Below are 19,836 nucleotides of genomic sequence, written 5' to 3'. Positions count from 1 at the left end.
AATAAGAAGAAACGTGGAAACCAACTAAATAGGATTATATATTTATTAGAATTAATTTTTGAATTTTATACTAATTGCATTTATATCTATAAGCATAAAATGATTATTCAAAACCACCCAAAACTCCCTTTTTATATATTAGTATCACGCCTGTGCTATGCACAGATTAATACTACTATATTTTTAATACATTAATTTTTTATTTTTAATTAATTAACTAAAATTAGAATCAATATTAACAATGAACAATATGAATAACAATTTTAGTTATATGAGAATAAAAAATATATACAAATCAACATTGAAACATAATAAATTTGAAACAAATCACATAATATAATATTTAAGCATTAAATTATGGAGTAGAAAGATAAAATTTTATCACAAATAAGAATTAAACACAATGGATAATTAATCATGGAGTAGGAAGATAAAATTCTATCACAATAAAGAATTAAACACAATGGATAATTATTCATCATTTTTAAAACTTCTTTATACACTACAATAACTTTAAAATTAAAATCAATCTCATCATTATAAATTAAAACCTTCAATTATTCTCAATTCGTCACTCTTCAACAAAACTCATAGGTAAAATAACTCGTTTGTATCTCTAAAGTCGTCCACCTCACCTTAAACTACAATAAAATAAGAAACAAAATCAATAATCAATATGCATTAAAATGATCATCCGTAGAACAAAGCATAAGATGTGATACACTAAATAAATATTTAACCACCATTATCGGGATGCTGCTGCATTTGGTGCTGGTCAGGGCCGGCCCAGAATTCGCGGCGGTTGTGTGGCTAAAGATTTTCAAAACTAAAATTGCCACCCTTAGGTACGTGACTAAAAAACGGTTACCAATCAGCACCCATAGGCAAGGGACCAGAATTGCCTATTGCACACCTTTTGTGCAGGTATCATTGCTACGGATCCCCTTCAACTAATTTAGTAAATAGTAGATGAACTCGGTTTATATTCCATATCCATGACATGAAAACCAAAGAAGTAACCATAATTATAGGTCATCTTTGTTCACCGTCATATTTAGAACTCTGCATACAAAAGTATATAAACACAACACGACAAATGTTGTTAATCGGTTAGATTTATCTTCATATCGATGTCACTTAACGAAAATAAACAATGCCAGCAATCTTTGTAGTCCCAACCAAAATGCCTCATATCGAAAAGCAAACAATGATACCGACCGAGACCGAGCTTGAACAACGAATTAACCAGGATAGTTCAGCAAGAAGAAATAACAACGCTTCCCTCCAAACAATAAAAGCAAGATGCAATACAAAAAAATTTAGATAAACGACACAATTATACAAAAGGACAAATTAAGAGGCATTGACTCACACCAATTGCGAATAACTCTATATCCATTTCGATCAATCAAGTTCGCATTTTTCTCTTTCAACTATCTTCAATCAAACCGCATACAAGTAAAATTCATAAACTTATTTCCACATGCATAATAAACCAATTCGAACAAATTATAGCATCCAAGTTCAAGGAAATTACCTTCCAACCCAAAGAGAAGCCGAGGCAGTGAGCAAGAGCACTGCTTCCAGCCCAACACAAGAAACACTACTATAGATAATAACCGGATGTAACCACCCATTAATTCCCTATTAACTTTAAATAACTCCCCACTAACTTCAAAATAAATAACCGTATCAATAGATGATAAATATTTACTAAAAAACAGGTTTATATAAAAAATAATATTTACTATTTAAAAAGGATATTTCCCTAAATACCCCGAAAACTTATATAGATTTGCTCATCAGAGAATTGTCGAACCCAAAATTCAGAGATAAAAATACTAAGGCCCATAGGAGCCCAAATGAGTTGACAATTTTATTAGTACCATTTTCTTCAGTCGTTCGCTTTCTCTTCAATCATCCAGAATCTTATTCAAACCCTAATTACCTCTGCAGATTTTGGAGAGAAAGAGAAAATGGGGAAAATACCGGTGAGGATGAAGTCGGTGACATACGCCCTGTCGCCGTTCCAGCAGAAGGTGATGCCCGGCCTCTGGAAGGATCTATCCGGCAAGATTTCCCACAAGATCTCCGAGAATTGGATCAGCACCACGCTCCTGCTCGGCCCGCTCGTCGGCACCTATTCGTAAGAATTTTTTTTCATATGTTAGATCTTCATGATTGTATGTGAACTTTTGTTAGGATTTGAGGCTGAACGCCTCGTTCTAATTGAGGTAGGTTACTGCGGTTTTCGGTGAATGTATAAAGAGTAGATTGTTGCATTGACTGCTATGACTGAATATTGAATGATCCTAAATTGATGGTATATAAGAAATTGTGTTATATTCCCAGTTTTTTGGGGTCTGACTGTGTTGTTGACGCGCTATTCCTATTTGTTGGGGGTGATTTTATAATGCATGAAACTGGATAACTTGTGTATTGCAACTTCACAAACAAAATTGCTATTCTATATAACTAAAGAAGGATTCTTCTTTCTACAATTCTCAGTCATGGCCGTAGTTACATGGTTACTCTTAAATCAATTTCTGCTTTTGGTATTTGAGATTGATTATTGGTGTTTGTGGAGTGTAGACTATTTTGAATCCTTGGGAGCTTAGGTCCTTCATATTCTTGAATATGAAGTACTCCATAGGAGTATCAAATTTCCCATGTGAAGGAAGGTTACCAGTTTGAGATGCTTTAGTTTAGTTTCTAGTTCACCTATTTTGTGATTGATTTGAGAATGGGGTTGTAATTAAGTTTTGCTAAGACGGAGGCAAGTTAAACTGGCTTTTCATCACCATTCACCACTTATCCTAATGCTTACCAACCACATGGTCCACATCACAACATTTAACATAAAACAGGTAACTCGAAACAGAATTTGTAGGGACGGGGGCAAATTTATCAATGAAGAAAATTTAAAAACTTGAGGAGGGGCTTTAACTGAAAAATTCAAGGAAATATATTACATGAGAGGCAATATTTATATAGGGGAGAAAATATGAGGTGGGGAAAATACCCCTCCTAAGGCATGAATAGATCCACCCCTGACTAGAAACACACACTTAAGACAAAAAGAAAAATAAGCAGGACAAGGAAACGAAAGAGACAAACACTGTTAGCTCCAATCCACTCATTTGCCCACTACCATGCTTCCACATTCTAGTTACAAATATACCATGATGAACATTGAGCCACGTAATTGGATAGACCCATTTCTTGGCTTTTTTTGAGCATAGTATCGTAGCATTATATGGTCATTTTATTTCTGTGTCCGAACAAAATTACCAGTAATCTAAAGTTTTTTTTTTGGTTGTACCAGACATGTAGTATAGTGGCATTTGTCACCCATTTGAGAGTGAGAGGCCGGAGTTCAATCCCCATTTCCTTCCCTAACTTGCTGTGCTTAATAATCGTTGATGTTCTTTATTTTCAATCCTTGGTTATTTGATCAAGTGATACTACCAATTTTTGTGTGTAGGTATGTGCAGTGGTACCTGGAAAAGGAGAAGATGGAGCACAGATACTGAAGTTGGTTATCAATACTCGTTTGTCAGTGGAAAACTCTCTAGCATCTCTAGATAATAAGCTGACATGTACTGCCTGCTGGTTGCAGATTTTGGATCCTGAATTTATCTTGGATTTCCAGTCATTTTCTTTTTTATTCATGTGTTTGTAATGTGACCTGGTTTTCATGTATGCTACAAAATTGTCCGCTGTAAACAAATTTTCCCAGTGATTTTAACTTAATGTCTTTGGTTTCATTGTGTGCTATACTTGTATTTATTTAAAAGGTAACCGATAACAAATGCATAATTCAGTTAACTACACTTAAAGAACGTTGGGAATGTGTATGTTTCTGGTTGGGATGGGATAGTTCCTGTTAACTTCACATTTGAGGAACCTTGAAGATGGAGTTGAAGATGGGGCTTCCAAGTAGATTTTGCGAAGCCACATTCTCAAGTCGACAGTAGTAGTGTTAGAAAATGATGACTCAGATTATGGGGCCGTTTACATTGTCTGAAGAATCAGGCTTTGTTGGAAGTAGATAGCATTTGCCCTTGACAATAAGTGGATGATGGTGAATTGGTGTCGCTTTAGTCTTTGAATTGACTGAGCCAACCAGATTAAAGGTAGTCTATGCTTATAATGCAGGGAATGTTGCTAACAAGCGGTTCTGTAGTTTCTGTTTAAAGGATAATAGCAACTAGGATTTTGATACAAAGAGAATGAACATCTGCTGCTGCAAGTTTATATAGTAAAAGGATTGGAGTGTCTAAACAAAAATGGTAGTACAAGCATCGTATCACCAGATATCCAGATCCAGAGAAAAAACACAGAAAAACAAACAACTCCATCCAGATGGAGAAACCAGCAGAGGTGACAACACTTAGTAGAAAATCAAAAGCCAACAGAACTCTTCAAACAAGAAACACAAGTAAATAAAACCATACTCATTTGACATAATCCAATTGCTTGGGACATAATAATTCGAATCTGATAAAAAGAACAGAGTTCAATCGAACAAGGCAAAAAATCATAATCTAAGTAGACTAAGCGTGCATCAAAGAATACAGCAGCCAATGAAACAAGGACAAGTTAACACAAAATTCTTCATAAAATAAGAAAAATTCTTTGACAAGGGTTCCAACAAGAGTCAAAAAGTAAATAAATGAAAAACAACTTGCAGTAGAATATGACAGCGAAGTCTGCATATAAAGTCTAGATCTCATGCTCAATACGATATTTTGATAGGCTATCATCTTCTGCAGCTTAAACAGCTGTCAAAAATGCAGTTCCTGGTTTCCGGTTCCCCAAGATACCATGACAACCCAAAAGCTGAAAAAAAATTTAAAATGAATCAAGACATTATACTGATCAAGCATCCTAGTTACAGTAAAACAGATATCATGATTGTAATCAGCAGTAATTTTGATAAACAAACCTTGGCATTGACACCATCAGGTTGAATTCTGTTCTCTGATTTCCACCTCACATAGTCACTACGGTTGAATTTAGTGAAGCCCCTGAAATTTACACAAGCAATCATAAGCACATTAGAGAAATGGCTGGTTAGATACAGCAAATGAAAAAAATTATGCATAATGAAGGTAAACAATGGAAAATAAGAGTCGTACCACTTCCTGCTGACAATGATCTTCTGACGGCCAGGGAACTTGAACTTGGCACGACGCAACGCCTCTTGTGCATGCTGGCTGTTGTTGTCTTTGCAGCGGACAGAGAGGAGAACCTGCCCAATGGCCACACGAGCACACACACCCTGGGGCTTGCCAAAAGCACCCCTCATGCCGGTCTGGAGCCTATCAGCTCCAGCACACGACAACATCTTGTTGATACGCAGCACATGGAAGGGGTGGACCCTAACCCTCAAGTGAAAAGCATCCTTTCCAGCGAATTTGGTCATGTACTTGTTGCATGCAATACGTGCAGCTTCAAGTGCCTCGCTGGACACATTCTCCTTCTCCCAACTGACCAAGTGGACACAGAATGGGAATTCATCAACACCCTTCCTCTTCATGCCTACATCATAGATCCTAATCTTGGGATCAGGCACACCACGGCAGAACCGTGATTTTGGGTATGGCTTATTCTTGATTTGACGGTAGCACCTTGCTGGCCCTACAAAACAAGAATCCCATATTTATTATAAACTGAACACCAAAAACAAAGAATTTAATCACATACGAACTTTAGTGCAGTTCAGGTAATACACATTTAAAGAAAACATCAATGCATATCCAAAGAAAGGAAAGAGCATATAAAGTGGTTGTAACACTAATGAAAACCAAACTTTCATGATTGCAAAATCAGATAACTATAAAGAGAAAACGTGGCGCATCATGTCACAAAATCTTTGCAGTCAACAATATCATATTTAGATTAAGAAGACATGAGCTTAAATAATAAATTGAAAAATTTTAAACTAACGCTCAGCTTAAATACATGTTCTGAATACTGAAGCTCAAGTAAAAATAGATAAACCTAATAGAAAACGAAAATCGGTTGTGTTCTTCTACAACAAGTAATGATTCTGGAACTCAATTGAAGAATCTCTAACCTAAAGCTCAGATAAATTACATTTTTGAGTAGTGAAAGTAAATAAAAAACAGTTAAACCTAATAGTAAACGAAAATCGGTCGTGTTCCTCTACAACAAGCAACGATTCTGGAACTCAATTGAAGAATCTCTAACCTAAACTTCAGATAAATTACATTTTCTGAATAGTGAAAGTAAAGCAAAAACAGTTAAACCTAATAGCAAATGAAAATCGGTCGTGTTCTTCTACAAAAAAAGCAATCATTCTCTCATGCCATCAACATCAATATTTCAGAATCATACATTCTCAGCGAAGTTCCGCCACAAATTATAATGATAATTTACAGATTGAGACCGATAGTTGCAAAATTGCAGAAAAGCCATGTCTACCAGTTATAAAATCAATCAAACTGTGTTAAGTGAAAACAAGAGAAACTTACTTCTTCCCATGGCGAGATGTGTGTGATTGCTCCGCCCCCTGCAAAATGAAAAACTAGGGTTGATGCGCAGAAAGCGTTTAATTTATAGGAAAAGGTGGGTGGTGGGCTTACGCATGGGCTTATGTCAGGTGGGTCGCCGACTCCAGAAGCTTCCTGGATCTGACTTTTTTTTGTGGGCTAACTAAATTATTGGGCTATTTCAACATTTCAACGTACATTAGATTCATTTCCTCAGAAGAAAATAAAAAGGAAATAAACACAAAGTACTATGATAATATCCATCAATAATTTTTTTTTTAAGAAGCAAGTTCGGTAATTTGTTTGTGACATTTGTATTGATGTTATGCTCTAGATTGGCAAAACTTTGAACTAAGATTTTAATTTCAACACATTTTATAAATTATTGAAGCAACATAATAGATGGAATTTTTGGGATACTTTTCTGGTATTGAAAAAAATAGGTTGTTTATCCATAACTATAAAGAAATTGGTACTGTTAAAATAATAAATTTGTCGAAAACGACTGCTTAGTTATATGGCCTTTGCGATAATAAAATACTGGTACTATTTGTTTGACCAAATACTAAATTTTAAAAGAAGCTATGTAAAGAATCATACATTGTGAAAGCTCTCAAAGAACTAAAAGAAATAATTATCACTGTCAACAATAAAAGAAGCTATACCTCAAAATTATTTTTTAGCAATGGATGCTATGAGATTTTCTAGATTCAATGATCTTTGATATATTTCTAGTAATGCTCTTTAACTTTTTAACAGTCTAACCCTTGAAGAACATTCAGAAAGAGGTTCAATTGTGTAAACAAGTAATGTATTATTATTATTATTATTATTATTATTATTATTGTTGTTGTTATTATTATTATTATTATTAAATACATATGATTGCAAAACTTTACATTAGAAATGTTATACGTGTGAACTCCAATGTTCCACACAATTTCTTTGGAATACAAATACTAAATTTTAATTATATTTACTTTTAGATATGGAGTATTTATTGTGGAAAGTTCAAGGAAAATAAATGATATGTACATTTTTATAAACCAAAATTATTTGTGGCCGAACGATGAAATATGGAGTATAAAAAAAAAGAAGGAAAAATAGAAAGAAAGTAGTACGTATAAAAGAAGAGAAGAATGCGATGTCGAGTAGCTCGGATCAATCGGATTCGGATCATAGAATTTTTCCAATATAAATTGGTATTGCTTTAGCAAACCCTACGTAATTGGCGTGCGAATTGAGAGAGAGAGAAAATGGGGAAAATACCGGTGAAGATGAAGTCGGTGACATACGCGCTGTCGCCGTTCCAGCAGAAGGTGATGCCCGGCCTCTGGAAGGGTTTGGCCGGCAAGCTCTCCCACAAGATCACCGAGAATTGGATCAGCACCATTCTCCTGCTCGGTCCGCTCGTCGGCACACATTCGTAAGAATTTCTCATTTATTAATGCCTGAGCCTCACATTTCTTCGCCGATCAGATCACCACATGTGTGAATTGTGATTGTTATCCGTTGGTGTGGAAGAGCAATTTTGAGCTTTTGTTGATGATCGCATCATGAAATGTATGAAATCTGCAATCTGTTGATAATTTAGTGCAAAGTGTTCTGGTGTTTTGTGGTTTGCAGATATGTGCAATGGTATCTGGAGAAGGAGAAGATGGATCACAGATACTGAAAACTTGCTAATTTTGAGTTTTGCGCTATTGAATTTAATGCTGTGTTTTGTCAATTTTGATTTAGTAGCTGAGCGCTTGAGCTAGCTTATGAGTATTCAACACCGAATAAAGCTTTTAGTCTTGGAGCTCCTTTTTTCCATTGCGGGATTATAAACGTAACCATTTTTTGTGAGCATAGGTGTTATAAACCATAATAAAATTTGATTAAAAAAATTGTGAAATTTTAATTTGTTTATAATTATTCCATGGTGAAAAATTCGAGCCACCAATGCCTAATATATTGTTCATGTTTTTTCATGAAACGATATCATCTTTTTAATAATAGACAATATTGTTTAATTTATCGGTCGTGGCATGTAACTATGTAAGTATGATTTTTCAGCTTCCGAAGCAGATACAACTGATACAACAAATTTGTTCTTCATACTTGAGAAGAAATCCAAACTTCATGATTTTCTAGTTGATTTTCAAAGTTGCTAGAAGAACCAAAATTTGATCAAACTTCACAATTTGCGCAATTAAATACTGTATACATCTTACATATATGCTTTTATGATGTAATGCATCATTTTAGAAAAGCTTGTTATTTCCTTTTGATTAATTTGAAATTTGGTAAAAACAAATAGATTTAATATTCAAAATCATTAATTCAATCATTACTATTTACTAAGAATAAATTTGAGCAAATTGGTCCGGACAAAGCAGCCTCAAATTGGAGTAATTTATAAACCAAAAAAGACCCCATAGTTCCATTGTATATACATGGGGAGTAACTGCAAAATAAAAGAGTTTAATACCTATGCGAGTGTACAGTGTACTCCTATAGCTATACTGATTATTATCTGAGGTCTGGTATTATTGAAAGGGGAGGTAACTATGTGCATCCATCTACTAATCTCCCCCTATTCCACAAACTAACACGACAATATAAACAAGTGGTAGAGTGGTTAGTGCCCAAACCAAAGGTCTTGGTTTTGAGCCCATCATAGCGCGGCCTTTCCAAATTTCAGTTCGTTTATCAATAAAAACACACATGAGAATATAAAAAAGATGTCACCTCGGTGCAACTCCAGGAATGGCACCACTGATCAGGTCGCTGCCGCTCACATATTCTGAACCATACGACGTTGTCACAATAGATGAAGAGGCTACACTACTCATCACCTCCTTTCCAGGGTAACTCATCACCTCCTTTGCTGGGTAGTCACTTATCTCGCTATCTTTATCTGGCATCATCATCCATATGTTATCCAGCTCCCTCACCACTTGAGCCATTGAAGGCCGCTCGTCTGGATCATCTTTGCAGCACTTGAGCGCCAGATTTACGAACTTTTGGACACATTCCGAAGGATAAGATCCCATCCGTTCATCGATCACAGAGAATACAATGCCAGAGTTATATGCAATGTTGACCTGATGCAACAATCATCATAAGTACACCTCATAATGCTCTGCCTCAAAACGACTTAGTTAAATGAAATAGTACCTCCCTCACGATGTTTTTCCCATGGTAAATAGGGTGCATTCCAGTTAGCAACTCCAAAAATACTACCCCAAGGCTATAAACGTCGCTTTTGTCTGTTAGCTTGTGAGTTAGGAAATACTCCGGATCAAGGTATCCCTGCAGTTTGATATTTGCTCAGTAGACAAATAAAAACTAATCTAGTCACTGCTTTTTCGATTGAGCCTTACCGGGGTTCCCTTCACAACTGTAGATACATGACCAGGGGCATTGCCGTCGAATTCAGACACTGGGGCCAGCTTTGACAGTCCAAAATCAGCAACCTTGGCACTATACTTCGAGTCCATCAATATATTGCTTGACTTGATATCCCGATGAAATATTGGAGGATTGGCTTCAGTGTGAAGGTAAAGGATGCCTCTGGCCGCATCTAATGCTGTTCTTACTCTCATAGCAAAATTCAGTGGCGCTTTAAACTTCCCTGAATTATCATCAATATAACATAATTAATTCAATGCTGCCATGTAATTATCTTTTTAATATTGGTTTAGATTAAATCAATCAGTCAGAGTTCAAGTCTCCCTATCCTCAGAACAGTTCATGACCTCTACAGTCAAAAAGAATAATGGACAAGTAATATAAGAATTTGAATCGCCACAACTAAGAAAGTAAATTTCTAGTGAAATGGTTATAGTTGTATTAAGCCAATGTTTTAGCCTTTAAATGGTACTTTGGCATCACATGTTCTTCAATGCTGCCATGCATCCCAGAAGTGCTTGAAATTTTGTTTTCTTCTGGAAATTTCATACCATATAAACGAAAGTTAAAGAGGCTTGCTGTCAAAAATTTACCAGATAGATGATCCCTCAATGTGCCATTAGGCACGAATTCATAAGCCAGCATCTGCACCAGGAAATTTATAGGTATACATGAGCATCAACTACCTGGCCAAGAGTTCTAAGAATTTGCAGAACAAATATATAAACGAGGGTGCCCATTTCCTTTTGGTTTTCACTATAACTAACATGGCCTTGTATTTACTTCAGTGCTGAAGCCCATTATATAGCATACCCCAAGGTCATAAAATCCACTAATTCTCAATTTTGGGCAGTAATCACCCTTGTCCAATCCAAAATGCATAAATCACTGTATAGGGAGCCAATGGATTCTGTTTTGTTGTATGTTATTAATAGAAGATTGAGAGAGATACATTTTTAACCTCGGACAAAATGAGCGGAAGCAAGGGATACTAGTCATTTATAAAAATGTGTTTATCATTCATTTGTATTATAAAAAGAAAATCAACATAGCAACCTAGTATTATCTGATCTACAAGTTTGACTGAGCTACTTAGTTAACTGTATAAAGATTAAAATATGAAGCAGTAGAGATACCTGTTCACCTTGGTCGTCACAATATCCAGTCAGGGACACCAAGTTTCTATGATGTAATCTTGAGAGTAGTTCTATTTCTGTAAGAAACTCTTTTTCACCCTGAAGTGATCCCTCTTGAGCACGCTTTACAGCAACAACTTTTCCATCAGCAAGAACACCTCTATAAACCTTTCCGTAACCTCCTTGCCCTACCACACTAGAGCTATCAAAATTATTCGTGGCCTGTGCCATTTCACTGTAAGTGAAATCCTTCACGCCATCGATTTTGATAGAGCTCCTTGATACTGCAATAAAATGTTACAAAGAAGGCACTAAGTTTAAGTCGTTAAATAGTTAAGTGCTGCACCGGTTATAACTTAAGACTCTAGAATTAAAGATGCAGGTAATGCAACAGAAGCTGCAAATCCAATTTAAGCATTCATTAACAACAATCCTCAGCAAGCCAACAGATTCTATAATTATTGTGTAGTAGGAATTCATGACATAAGGTAGCGTGTCAAATGTGTTATTGAAGAAAAAAACCCCTAAAGGTACTTACATAGACGTTTCGATGATAGTTGATGATGTTTACGGATGCGTCTTCTCAAGATAAGAAGCGAGACAAATGCAGATAGAACGACTGATCCAGCTATAGTTCCCAGTATAATACCTGCTAGTGCTCCCTTGCTTATGCCAGATGATGAAGGTGGGAGGAAATCTGTAACAGAACAGCTTTATATGAGTGCAGTCTCATAATCAAAAATATTTTTCATGAGTCATCACTTACTAATTCATAACATTAAAGCCATTTCACCAGTTAAGGCATTTAATCTCAAATAAAGTGTTCATCTTGACATCTATGATAACTTATAAAGGAGATAACCTGCGTAAGCATCTGAAAGTGTAAAGTTGAGAAACTCAAAGGGCCCAAAGACATGGTTATCTTTGATCCTCCATCCACTAAACAAGTCACGAATCCGGAGTACCTCACTGTCGTTAACTAATTGCATGCTATTATTTCTGTATGGCGGAAAAATTTTAAGATACATTCTCAGACGAGGCCCCTTCTGCCATATAGCAGAATTGATGGCAAGCTGATGGATATTCAAACCAAGCCCACTACTTAGCTCTTCCTGAAAATCACTGAGGTAGGGAACAAAATCATAAAACCCTGGGCTCTTCAAGCGATATCCAACATGAAGCGGTGCAGCACAAAAACAAGGCATTCCAGGAGATGCTGGGGCATACTCATATGGAGGTTTGCATAACTGAGGAGAACAACCATCGACCCTTGTGATATTTATTAAATTGCTTGGATGTTCTTCATTAGGCCCACAGAATTGAATGAGGGTCCTATTGGAGCATAGTGGATTTCCCTGGAGCCTGAAATTTTTGTATAGTGTAAACACATTCAGCTATCAGGTATACCCAGATTAACATAGGAAAACTGTCATAACTGAAAGCTACATAAATGACGAACCCAATGGTGATGTTGGGAGCGGTGAGAAGACTCCCTGAAATATTTGAAAACCTATTGTTTGTGAAATCCCTGTAACATCAAAAAGTAAAAAATGACTTATTAACCATTTTGGAACTATTTTTCACTGCCAACTTCAATTGAATATCTCTCATTCATAATTCATCATGATATTTGTAAAAAAAAATATGTGGTAGGGGATGAAAGGAAGGAAGCATTTAGCATTAATCAGGCCTTACAGTATGAGTCTCTCTGATGCATTTAGAATCCTGTTTTGCCAAATACTGGAAGGAACAGAACCACTTAATAAATTATTTGCAAGGGACCTGCATCACAAATGAGAGGTGAGATTCAATCAGATCATCACATTACGAACTAGAACTGGCACTGACTAATCCAGTTTTTCAGTAGACTTCTAAACAATAACTTGAGCACAGAGACATAAAAGGATAGATTCTATTAATACTCTATTATATCTAGAGATAAATCTGAGAAGTTATTATCCTCACAATTTCTGTAGAAGAGGAAGCTCAGAAAAACTTCTAGGAACAATTCCATTGAGAGTGTTGTTGGAGAGATCACTACAAAGACAGAAAGCAAACTTATTAGTCCTAGGAGAGTCAAATTTCTTATGCTTTTTATGGTAAATCCGTATCAATAGAGTTTCAAAGCCTTAAACAATTTTACAAAGTTTCTTACATGAATGTAATATTCCGAGAAAGTGCACCTGTTGGTATGGATCCATTAAGTTGGTTCAGGCTCAAATCTCTATAATCAAAAGAGGCACTTTAATTAAAATACAAGTTAAGTTGCAGGACAACAGCATGAAAATTATATCAGACAAAAGAAAATGTAGATCATCAACCAATTAGGAATAAAAGGTGAACATATTCTAATAATCTGTACTTACATGTAAGCAACATTCAGCATATTGCTCCAATTAGGAATATCCCCATATAAACTGCAGTTGCTTAAACTCCTGATTCAGCCAACAAAACCCTGACTATTACCAATATATCTTGAAGAAACCCGAAGTTCGTGTATTATTCTGGAAGATCAATGCTTTTAGGAAAAAGAATACAGATCATCAATATCAATAAATACCATTATTTATATTGTAGAACATGAATTTTCTCAAACATGTGCAGGAACTGGTTTGTGTGACCACAAGCCAGTAATTAATTACTACTACACAAGAGTAATATGAAATTGCCTCCACTTACAACTTCAACAGGCGTGTCATGTTGCCATACGAAGAAGGTATTGTGCTTCCACTAAAGTTGTTATTGTCAAGTTGACTAGAAAAAAGGCAAAAAAAAAAATCAATAAGATCAGAATAAGAAGTACATTAGTTATGAAGAACAGATAATATTTCTTGTTGATATGAAGGGAGTAAGAAATCAGGACTGCGTCTATGGCTTCCTATGCTAAGTAGAACATTAGTGGAGCACAGAACAAAACTAACTAATAGCAACTTCGAAGTTTGGAATGTCTAAACTGGAGGATAATAACAGTGGAACTTCAGTTTCATCACAGGGAAGGTGAAGCATATCGAAAGACATTAGGCATATAAGAGTTCAGTTGCGTATTGTAATTAATAAGACAAAATATAATTTTCATTTTAAGGTATAGTAACATTTCCAAGTGTAAATGATCACAGATGCTAATCAAGTAATATCAACAGATGAATAGTGTGAACATATCAATTGTCACCTAGATTCTCTACACCACCAAAGAGTAACTAACTAACTATAATGGAAAAATTGTAGCATGTTCAGATTGAACACCTCTAACGAGTTTCCAATGGCTTACAGTATTAGCAGATGTGTCAGTTCAGACAATTCTGGGGGCAGATGTCCTGATAAGTTATTATTATCAAGCAACCTGCAGAAAACTCAAGTTAGTAAATTAGATGAGATGCTAGAATTACCAATGAAGTAACAACAGATTCCAACTTACAAATGAACAAGAACTGGAAGTCGAGATAGCTCCGGTGGTATTGGTCCACTGAGTGAGTTATTATTCATGTGGCTGATGAGAAGATAGGAAGATTGTAAGGCCAAAACCACATTAGTTTAGTCTGAAAAGGATAAGTAATTTCAGAAATTGATATAATTAGAAAAGGAGCCCATAAAATTTGCAAAAAGATATCTACATGTGCTTTGCTTTGCTCAAGTTGGAAAATGACAATGGCATAGGTCCCGATATTTGATTCTCGTCAACTTGTATCCTGTTCAAGTTGGATAGTTTACCGAGCTCTTCAGGCAAGGAACCAATTAACTGATTTCCACTCAGAAGCCTGAAAACAAAGAAAGGAAAACTCAGTAAGAATGCACAACCGCACACGCGCACATTATTTTAAATACCATGAATTCATTATACTGTTATTTTTGGTAGCCATCTATTATGCCATTGATATACACACATATACCTGTGTACATCAATATAACATGGCCGTATATTAAATCTGGAAAAATGTAAAAGACATTGCATGTAGAGAGAAAAATGAAAAAAACAAAGCACAAGCATTGACCAACGAGCCAAAGATAAACTTCCACTCACAGCAATTCCAAAGATGCGATGTTGCCTATCTCCTTTGGTATTATCCCACTAATATTGTTCCACATAAAATCCCTAACAGATCAATAGACAGTAAGTCATCATGAGAGCTAGAAGAATTATGCCAAAGCATTTTACAGAGTGGATACAGGATATGGTACTCAGTACTCACAGTATCTTCATATAAGGGAAACGGCCGAGCTCTGGAGATAAAGTTCCTGAAAGATTCTTATCTAACAACAACCTGTTTTTGAAGTGACAATATGTAAGTCAACATTTGTATTTCGATATAAAGCCAAAATGCACCGAGGAAAATCTAACGACGCGAAGAATCAACTATGCCCTAAAAGGATTACATACAAGGCACCTTCCACATGTCTATTTCTACATGGGTGTTCTACAGGCATTTTTTATTATTTATTTATTTTTTGTTTTTTTGATGTGAAACAAAACACTTTATTAAACTAGCGTAGACGAGAGAAAATACAATACAGATAGAGCGGACAAGACATTAACCCCAAAAACAAACAAAAATGAAGTCCGCACTGCAAAAGAGTATCTTGCTCTGTAGAAATGCATTGGTCTAGAGATTAGATCTCTTATGGAGTAGATTTTTGCCTTAGTTGATCACTGTAGTGGGTTTTGTGCTGCAATATGTTTATAAATATACCATTTTGAGAAACATGAAAAAGGAAGAATTACATGGAGAAAGGTACTCTGGAAGAAATTTATGCCTGAGACAGAAATCATACAATTCAGTAATATGCAGATAACCATCAGTAGGTGTTAAAATGTGGCAGATAACACCAGTCCAATTTGCCTTGCATGGATCCCCCTTGTTCCAGTTGCGAAGATTTTTATAGGGATCAGTTAAACTGTTCTTGATGGATCGCAATGCATTAACTGTAGACATTGAGTAATAATGTTGATATAGTTATTGCTAAACTGAGTAAGAAACACAGTCAAGCAGGGAAATTTCACAGTCAATTAGGGAAGAAACACCTAAACTTAAAAACTGGCAGAAACAAATAGAATTAATCAATCAAGGAAGAAACATCACAGTTATCTTCAAGCACCATCATGAAAATCAGAATAGTCTGAAGCAAACTTCCACATTTATATTTAGGAGTTTACAGTTAACATTATCAATCTAGAAGCAGTTGAGATAATAGTTATAGACCTGGGCCACATAGCTACACTAGGTTGCTTAGAGTTTACTTTTCTAGTCCGTGTAAAACTGCCAGATTATCATATGAACCCTGGATCACTATCTTGTTGCATAACTTACATGCCAAATATTTCTTTCTTTTCTTCTTTCTTCTCCCTTGTTTCATCGAGAGCCGACAGATGTTATTTGAGGTCCCATTGCAAGAATTCAGGTCATAACTAAGTAAGTATCAGTTCCTTTCGATTTCACCTATAAGTCTATACACCTCGAATCATGCTAAACATCTAAAAAGTCCATTTGAACTCGGCAAAACAAACATAAATAATATATTAAAAAATCCCTCAAAACCACCAGACATGAAGAGGGAAAAGGAAGGTAAAAATAAGAGAATCAATTACCTTCTCCCTGAGGCGTCCTTTGGCTGTTTGCGATGATAGCCACAGACGCCAAGCACAAACATACAATCAAAATCCTCCCAAACTTTGCATAGGGCATTTGAGACACCCCAAAATTCACCATCTAATAACACCCAAATCCCTGCCTAATAGCAATAATCAACAGAAACAAACTATCAATCAGAAATCATCTTCAACACAGCCAGCATAAACCACCAACAATTTGTACATCAAAATTCGTGAATGCTTACCTTTTCTATAAACACAAATAAGTAGTCAGCATCGGAATCAGCATAGACTGAAATAGAAGAAGCAGAAATCCAATCAAAGGTTGGTCAAAATTGGTAAGCAGATGAACAAACCTATTTTATTGGACGGAGTTACCTTGGTGAAATGGCGTGAGAATGCGTGTGCAAGCGCGACAGACTGCGACGGTGATTAAGCGCTGCGGAAACTACTACTTCTAGAATGTAGAGATGTTGGTTGAATGCGAAAACGTTGAAAATGTATGCACAACAACTCACATCAAATGGGAGCTGGATTTCTATACTTTATTCAGTTATTGAGACAGACAGCTTATTTAAATTAAGAATTTGAAAGAAGAGTTCAAGATGCTGAACAATTTGCTGCATGATATCATCATTTTTCATTGTGATGCCGTAATTAGCAATCTGTTTTTATTACAAGCCTCGAAATGTGTTCAAAATTTATTCCTACATTCACACTTATCATCCTGAATAATTTACTGTAAATTAGTTTTGATAAGAACATCCCAATCAGTTTATCATAGTAGCCGAACTAGTGTACAATTTTTTATTTATATTTTAATTTTTTTCAAGTATTGAATATCAATATATACTAGTATAATATATTATCTCTGTCTCATGAGAATATGCATTTTTCATTTTTAGTTCGTTCCACATGAATATGCATTTTCTAATTTTAGAAACTATTTTCTCTCTAATGAGGTGTGACACATTCCCCACTAACAATAATTTAATTACTTTTTATCTATACTTCTCTCTTACTTTACTAATTTTGTATTTAAATTTATGTCAAATCCAAAGTGCATATTATTTGAGGAAGGATGGAGGATTAAACATCACAAAATTAAACAACACCCTAGTTACTCAATTTTAAAAAGACCTAGGAGTACATTACTTAATTTATAAAAAACTGCATTACTTAATATAATAAAAATTATACTGTATTACTAAATTTAAACAAATACCTACATTATTCTACTCTAAATCTAACTTCTTTTGCAACTTCTTCACCATCCTTTCATACATCCGACAAGTGTTCGGGTCGGTGGCATTGTCACGGCTGGTGACCACGTCAAGTAACAACCTTATGTCGTAACTCTCGTGAAAGCCATCAAACGAGTCGAGCGTTGAAGCCACGAGCGCAGGTGCAAGCAAGGGAGTCGATCCAGACGTTGTCGCCTTCCCTTTGGCCTGGGTTTTGGCAGTCTTGTTGCCAACGGGGCGCCTAAAAGTAGACATTGGCGTGCCGAAACTTTCTTCTGGCTTAGCGTTGAGATCCATAGGCGACGGGCCGCCGCTGCTCATGTAACCACCACTGGCGGTGTTCTTCGCCCATTTCAGTGCTGACAAGGCGGGCGCTATTCTCTGTCGAACTTTAGCTTGTCTTTCAACATCAACCAAATGTTATAGAAATTGGACTAGCCGTACTGCTACTGGTATTTGAGTATTGCTTTCTGGAGGACATCCTCCATGCTCTCACCGCTGCCCCTTCCCTCCCTCAACTTCGTGTAAATATCCCTGAAGTTGTTGACATGGACTCGGAGCCGTTCCCAGCACTTGCGGAGCTGCTCCTTGTTCCCTTTGTACGCCCACTTCGGCTTCACCAAGTTGTACCTGGCTTCGATGCAATCTCACATCCTGGTCGCCGTTTGGTTATTGGAGTATATCGGATACTCCGATATATTGATCCAACACTCAACCACCTTGATGTACTCCTCCATGACGTAGTCCATACGCTTCATGGCGTACTCAATGTTCTCTTCCTCGGCTTAGGAGTGGAAGGTTGCCCACAACTCGGCTCCATCTGATCGACCCCGTAGAAATCGGTGTTGAAGAACGGATCGAACTTCGCTTCTGAATCGAAGGTGGGTCCTACATATTCAGTAGTCTCAACCCTGTAGTTTCCGTGGCCGAGCCAATGGGCTCCGCCGAACATCTGCATATCGTCGTCAGCACTGTTCGGGTTTGGGAAATTGTTGGGATCCATATTGATAAGAGAAGAGAAGATGAGTGGATTGTGCTTGTGATTGTGAGAGAAAAAATTGGATTGAGGGAGTATATATAATGTTTGAAAAAAAAAATTTTAAAAAAAGAAAGAAAAATGTGTGCATCATCCTCGTCCGTGGGCCTGTAATGGGCGGACGAGGCGCCAAACAAGAGTCGGGCGACACGTCGTCCGTAGTCGAACTTTCGTCCGACCCGCTCGTCCGTCCGCCTGCAGTGGTCGGGACGAGGACGATGCAAAGGCCTCATCCAGACGATTTTCGAACCATTTGTGGATGCTCTATTAACGGAATAGAATAGTCGATTAATCGACTAAGGAATTAGCCCATATCCTAATCAATTGGTATCGGTTAACCAAAAAGTTGTTTATAAAGCAATACTTTCTCTTTCCCATAATGAAAACTTTTACATGAGTATTAATAGTAATTGATAAAGTATGAGAGAGACATAATTTTTTTTAAATAAAATATTATTATACAGTAGATAATAGGTTCCACCCAATTAGACTATTAGAGAGGAAAATTATCATTAAAAAATGGACTATTTATGGAACATACCAAACAATAAATTGTACTGTAAGACGAAAAGAGTAACTTATTTTAGAACGATTTAATATATTCTTCGAATATAACTAACCGATTTTTGTTATAATTAAGGGTACGAAGGTAAGTATATCACACAAAAAAATGTCGGATTAAGAAAACATCGTACCAAAATTATTTTAGAACGGTTTACTCCTTACTAAATCTATTCACGATTCAATATGTATTCGTCAATTTAAAGCAAAACAATAAAACTAAGAACTAACATTAACCTTTATTTTATGTACTAGTATATATCTTTTATGTCCAAAGCTAATTTCTATATATGGAGTTATATGAAAGGAGACACTTTGATACTATAATATTTTTTTTATATCAAAAAATGGTAAACAAATT

General features: G+C 36.0%; 4 protein-coding genes across 7 annotated transcripts; 2 read left to right on the top strand and 2 right to left on the bottom strand.

The window, feature by feature from the left end:
* Positions 1–1,877: 1,877 nt before the first annotated feature.
* On the top strand, positions 1,878–3,767 carry LOC125187660 (cytochrome b-c1 complex subunit 8-like). Its single transcript, XM_048084287.2, has 2 exons — positions 1,878–2,146; positions 3,485–3,767. Exons 1-2 carry the CDS (start codon positions 1,977–1,979, stop codon positions 3,531–3,533), a joined length of 219 nt encoding a protein of 72 aa, XP_047940244.1. The 5' UTR covers positions 1,878–1,976; the 3' UTR covers positions 3,534–3,767.
* Positions 3,768–4,602: 835 nt separating this feature from the next.
* On the bottom strand, positions 4,603–6,617 carry LOC125187659 (large ribosomal subunit protein uL16-like). The gene is made up of 4 exons (XM_048084285.2): positions 6,501–6,617; positions 5,142–5,643; positions 4,949–5,030; positions 4,603–4,842 (listed from the first exon to the last, which is right to left on the bottom strand). Exons 1-4 carry the CDS (start codon positions 6,508–6,510, stop codon positions 4,777–4,779), a joined length of 660 nt encoding a protein of 219 aa, XP_047940242.1. The 5' UTR covers positions 6,511–6,617; the 3' UTR covers positions 4,603–4,776.
* A 1,026-nt stretch (positions 6,618–7,643) lies between these two features.
* Positions 7,644–8,366, top strand: LOC125191381 (cytochrome b-c1 complex subunit 8-like). Its single transcript, XM_048088926.2, has 2 exons — positions 7,644–7,944; positions 8,145–8,366. Exons 1-2 carry the CDS (start codon positions 7,775–7,777, stop codon positions 8,191–8,193), a joined length of 219 nt encoding a protein of 72 aa, XP_047944883.1. The 5' UTR covers positions 7,644–7,774; the 3' UTR covers positions 8,194–8,366.
* A 531-nt stretch (positions 8,367–8,897) lies between these two features.
* On the bottom strand, positions 8,898–17,317 carry LOC125188885 (putative LRR receptor-like serine/threonine-protein kinase At1g06840). Of its 4 annotated transcripts, XM_048085963.2 has the most exons (22): positions 17,013–17,317; positions 16,880–16,926; positions 16,632–16,774; positions 15,818–15,968; positions 15,238–15,309; positions 15,069–15,140; positions 14,662–14,805; positions 14,466–14,537; positions 14,319–14,390; positions 13,730–13,804; positions 13,417–13,485; positions 13,206–13,274; positions 13,016–13,087; positions 12,746–12,832; positions 12,510–12,578; positions 11,913–12,412; positions 11,589–11,747; positions 11,051–11,334; positions 10,508–10,559; positions 9,887–10,137; positions 9,681–9,815; positions 8,898–9,607 (listed from the first exon to the last, which is right to left on the bottom strand). In XM_048085963.2, the coding sequence occupies exons 3-22, from the start codon at positions 16,750–16,752 to the stop codon at positions 9,248–9,250; spliced, it is 2,886 nt and encodes a 961-aa protein (XP_047941920.1). In that variant the 5' UTR covers positions 16,753–16,774; positions 16,880–16,926; positions 17,013–17,317; the 3' UTR covers positions 8,898–9,247. The 4 variants fall into 4 exon arrangements, with proteins under 4 accessions (XP_047941920.1, XP_047941923.1, XP_047941925.1 ...); XM_048085966.2 differs by lacking the exons at positions 16,632–16,774; positions 16,880–16,926; positions 17,013–17,317 and adding an exon at positions 16,354–16,517; XM_048085968.2 differs by lacking the exons at positions 16,632–16,774; positions 16,880–16,926; positions 17,013–17,317 and having other exon boundaries at positions 15,768–15,865.
* Between the last annotated feature and the right edge of the window lie 2,519 nt (positions 17,318–19,836).

The sequence above is a fragment of the Salvia hispanica genome, chromosome 5, assembly GCF_029641045.1.
Source record: "Salvia hispanica isolate PSC_SH4W2 chromosome 5, Shi_PSC_v1, whole genome shotgun sequence".
NCBI lineage: Eukaryota > Viridiplantae > Streptophyta > Magnoliopsida > Lamiales > Lamiaceae > Salvia > Salvia hispanica.
Note: the sequence above shows the minus strand (reverse complement) of the source record. Positions and strands in the feature narration are given on the sequence as shown.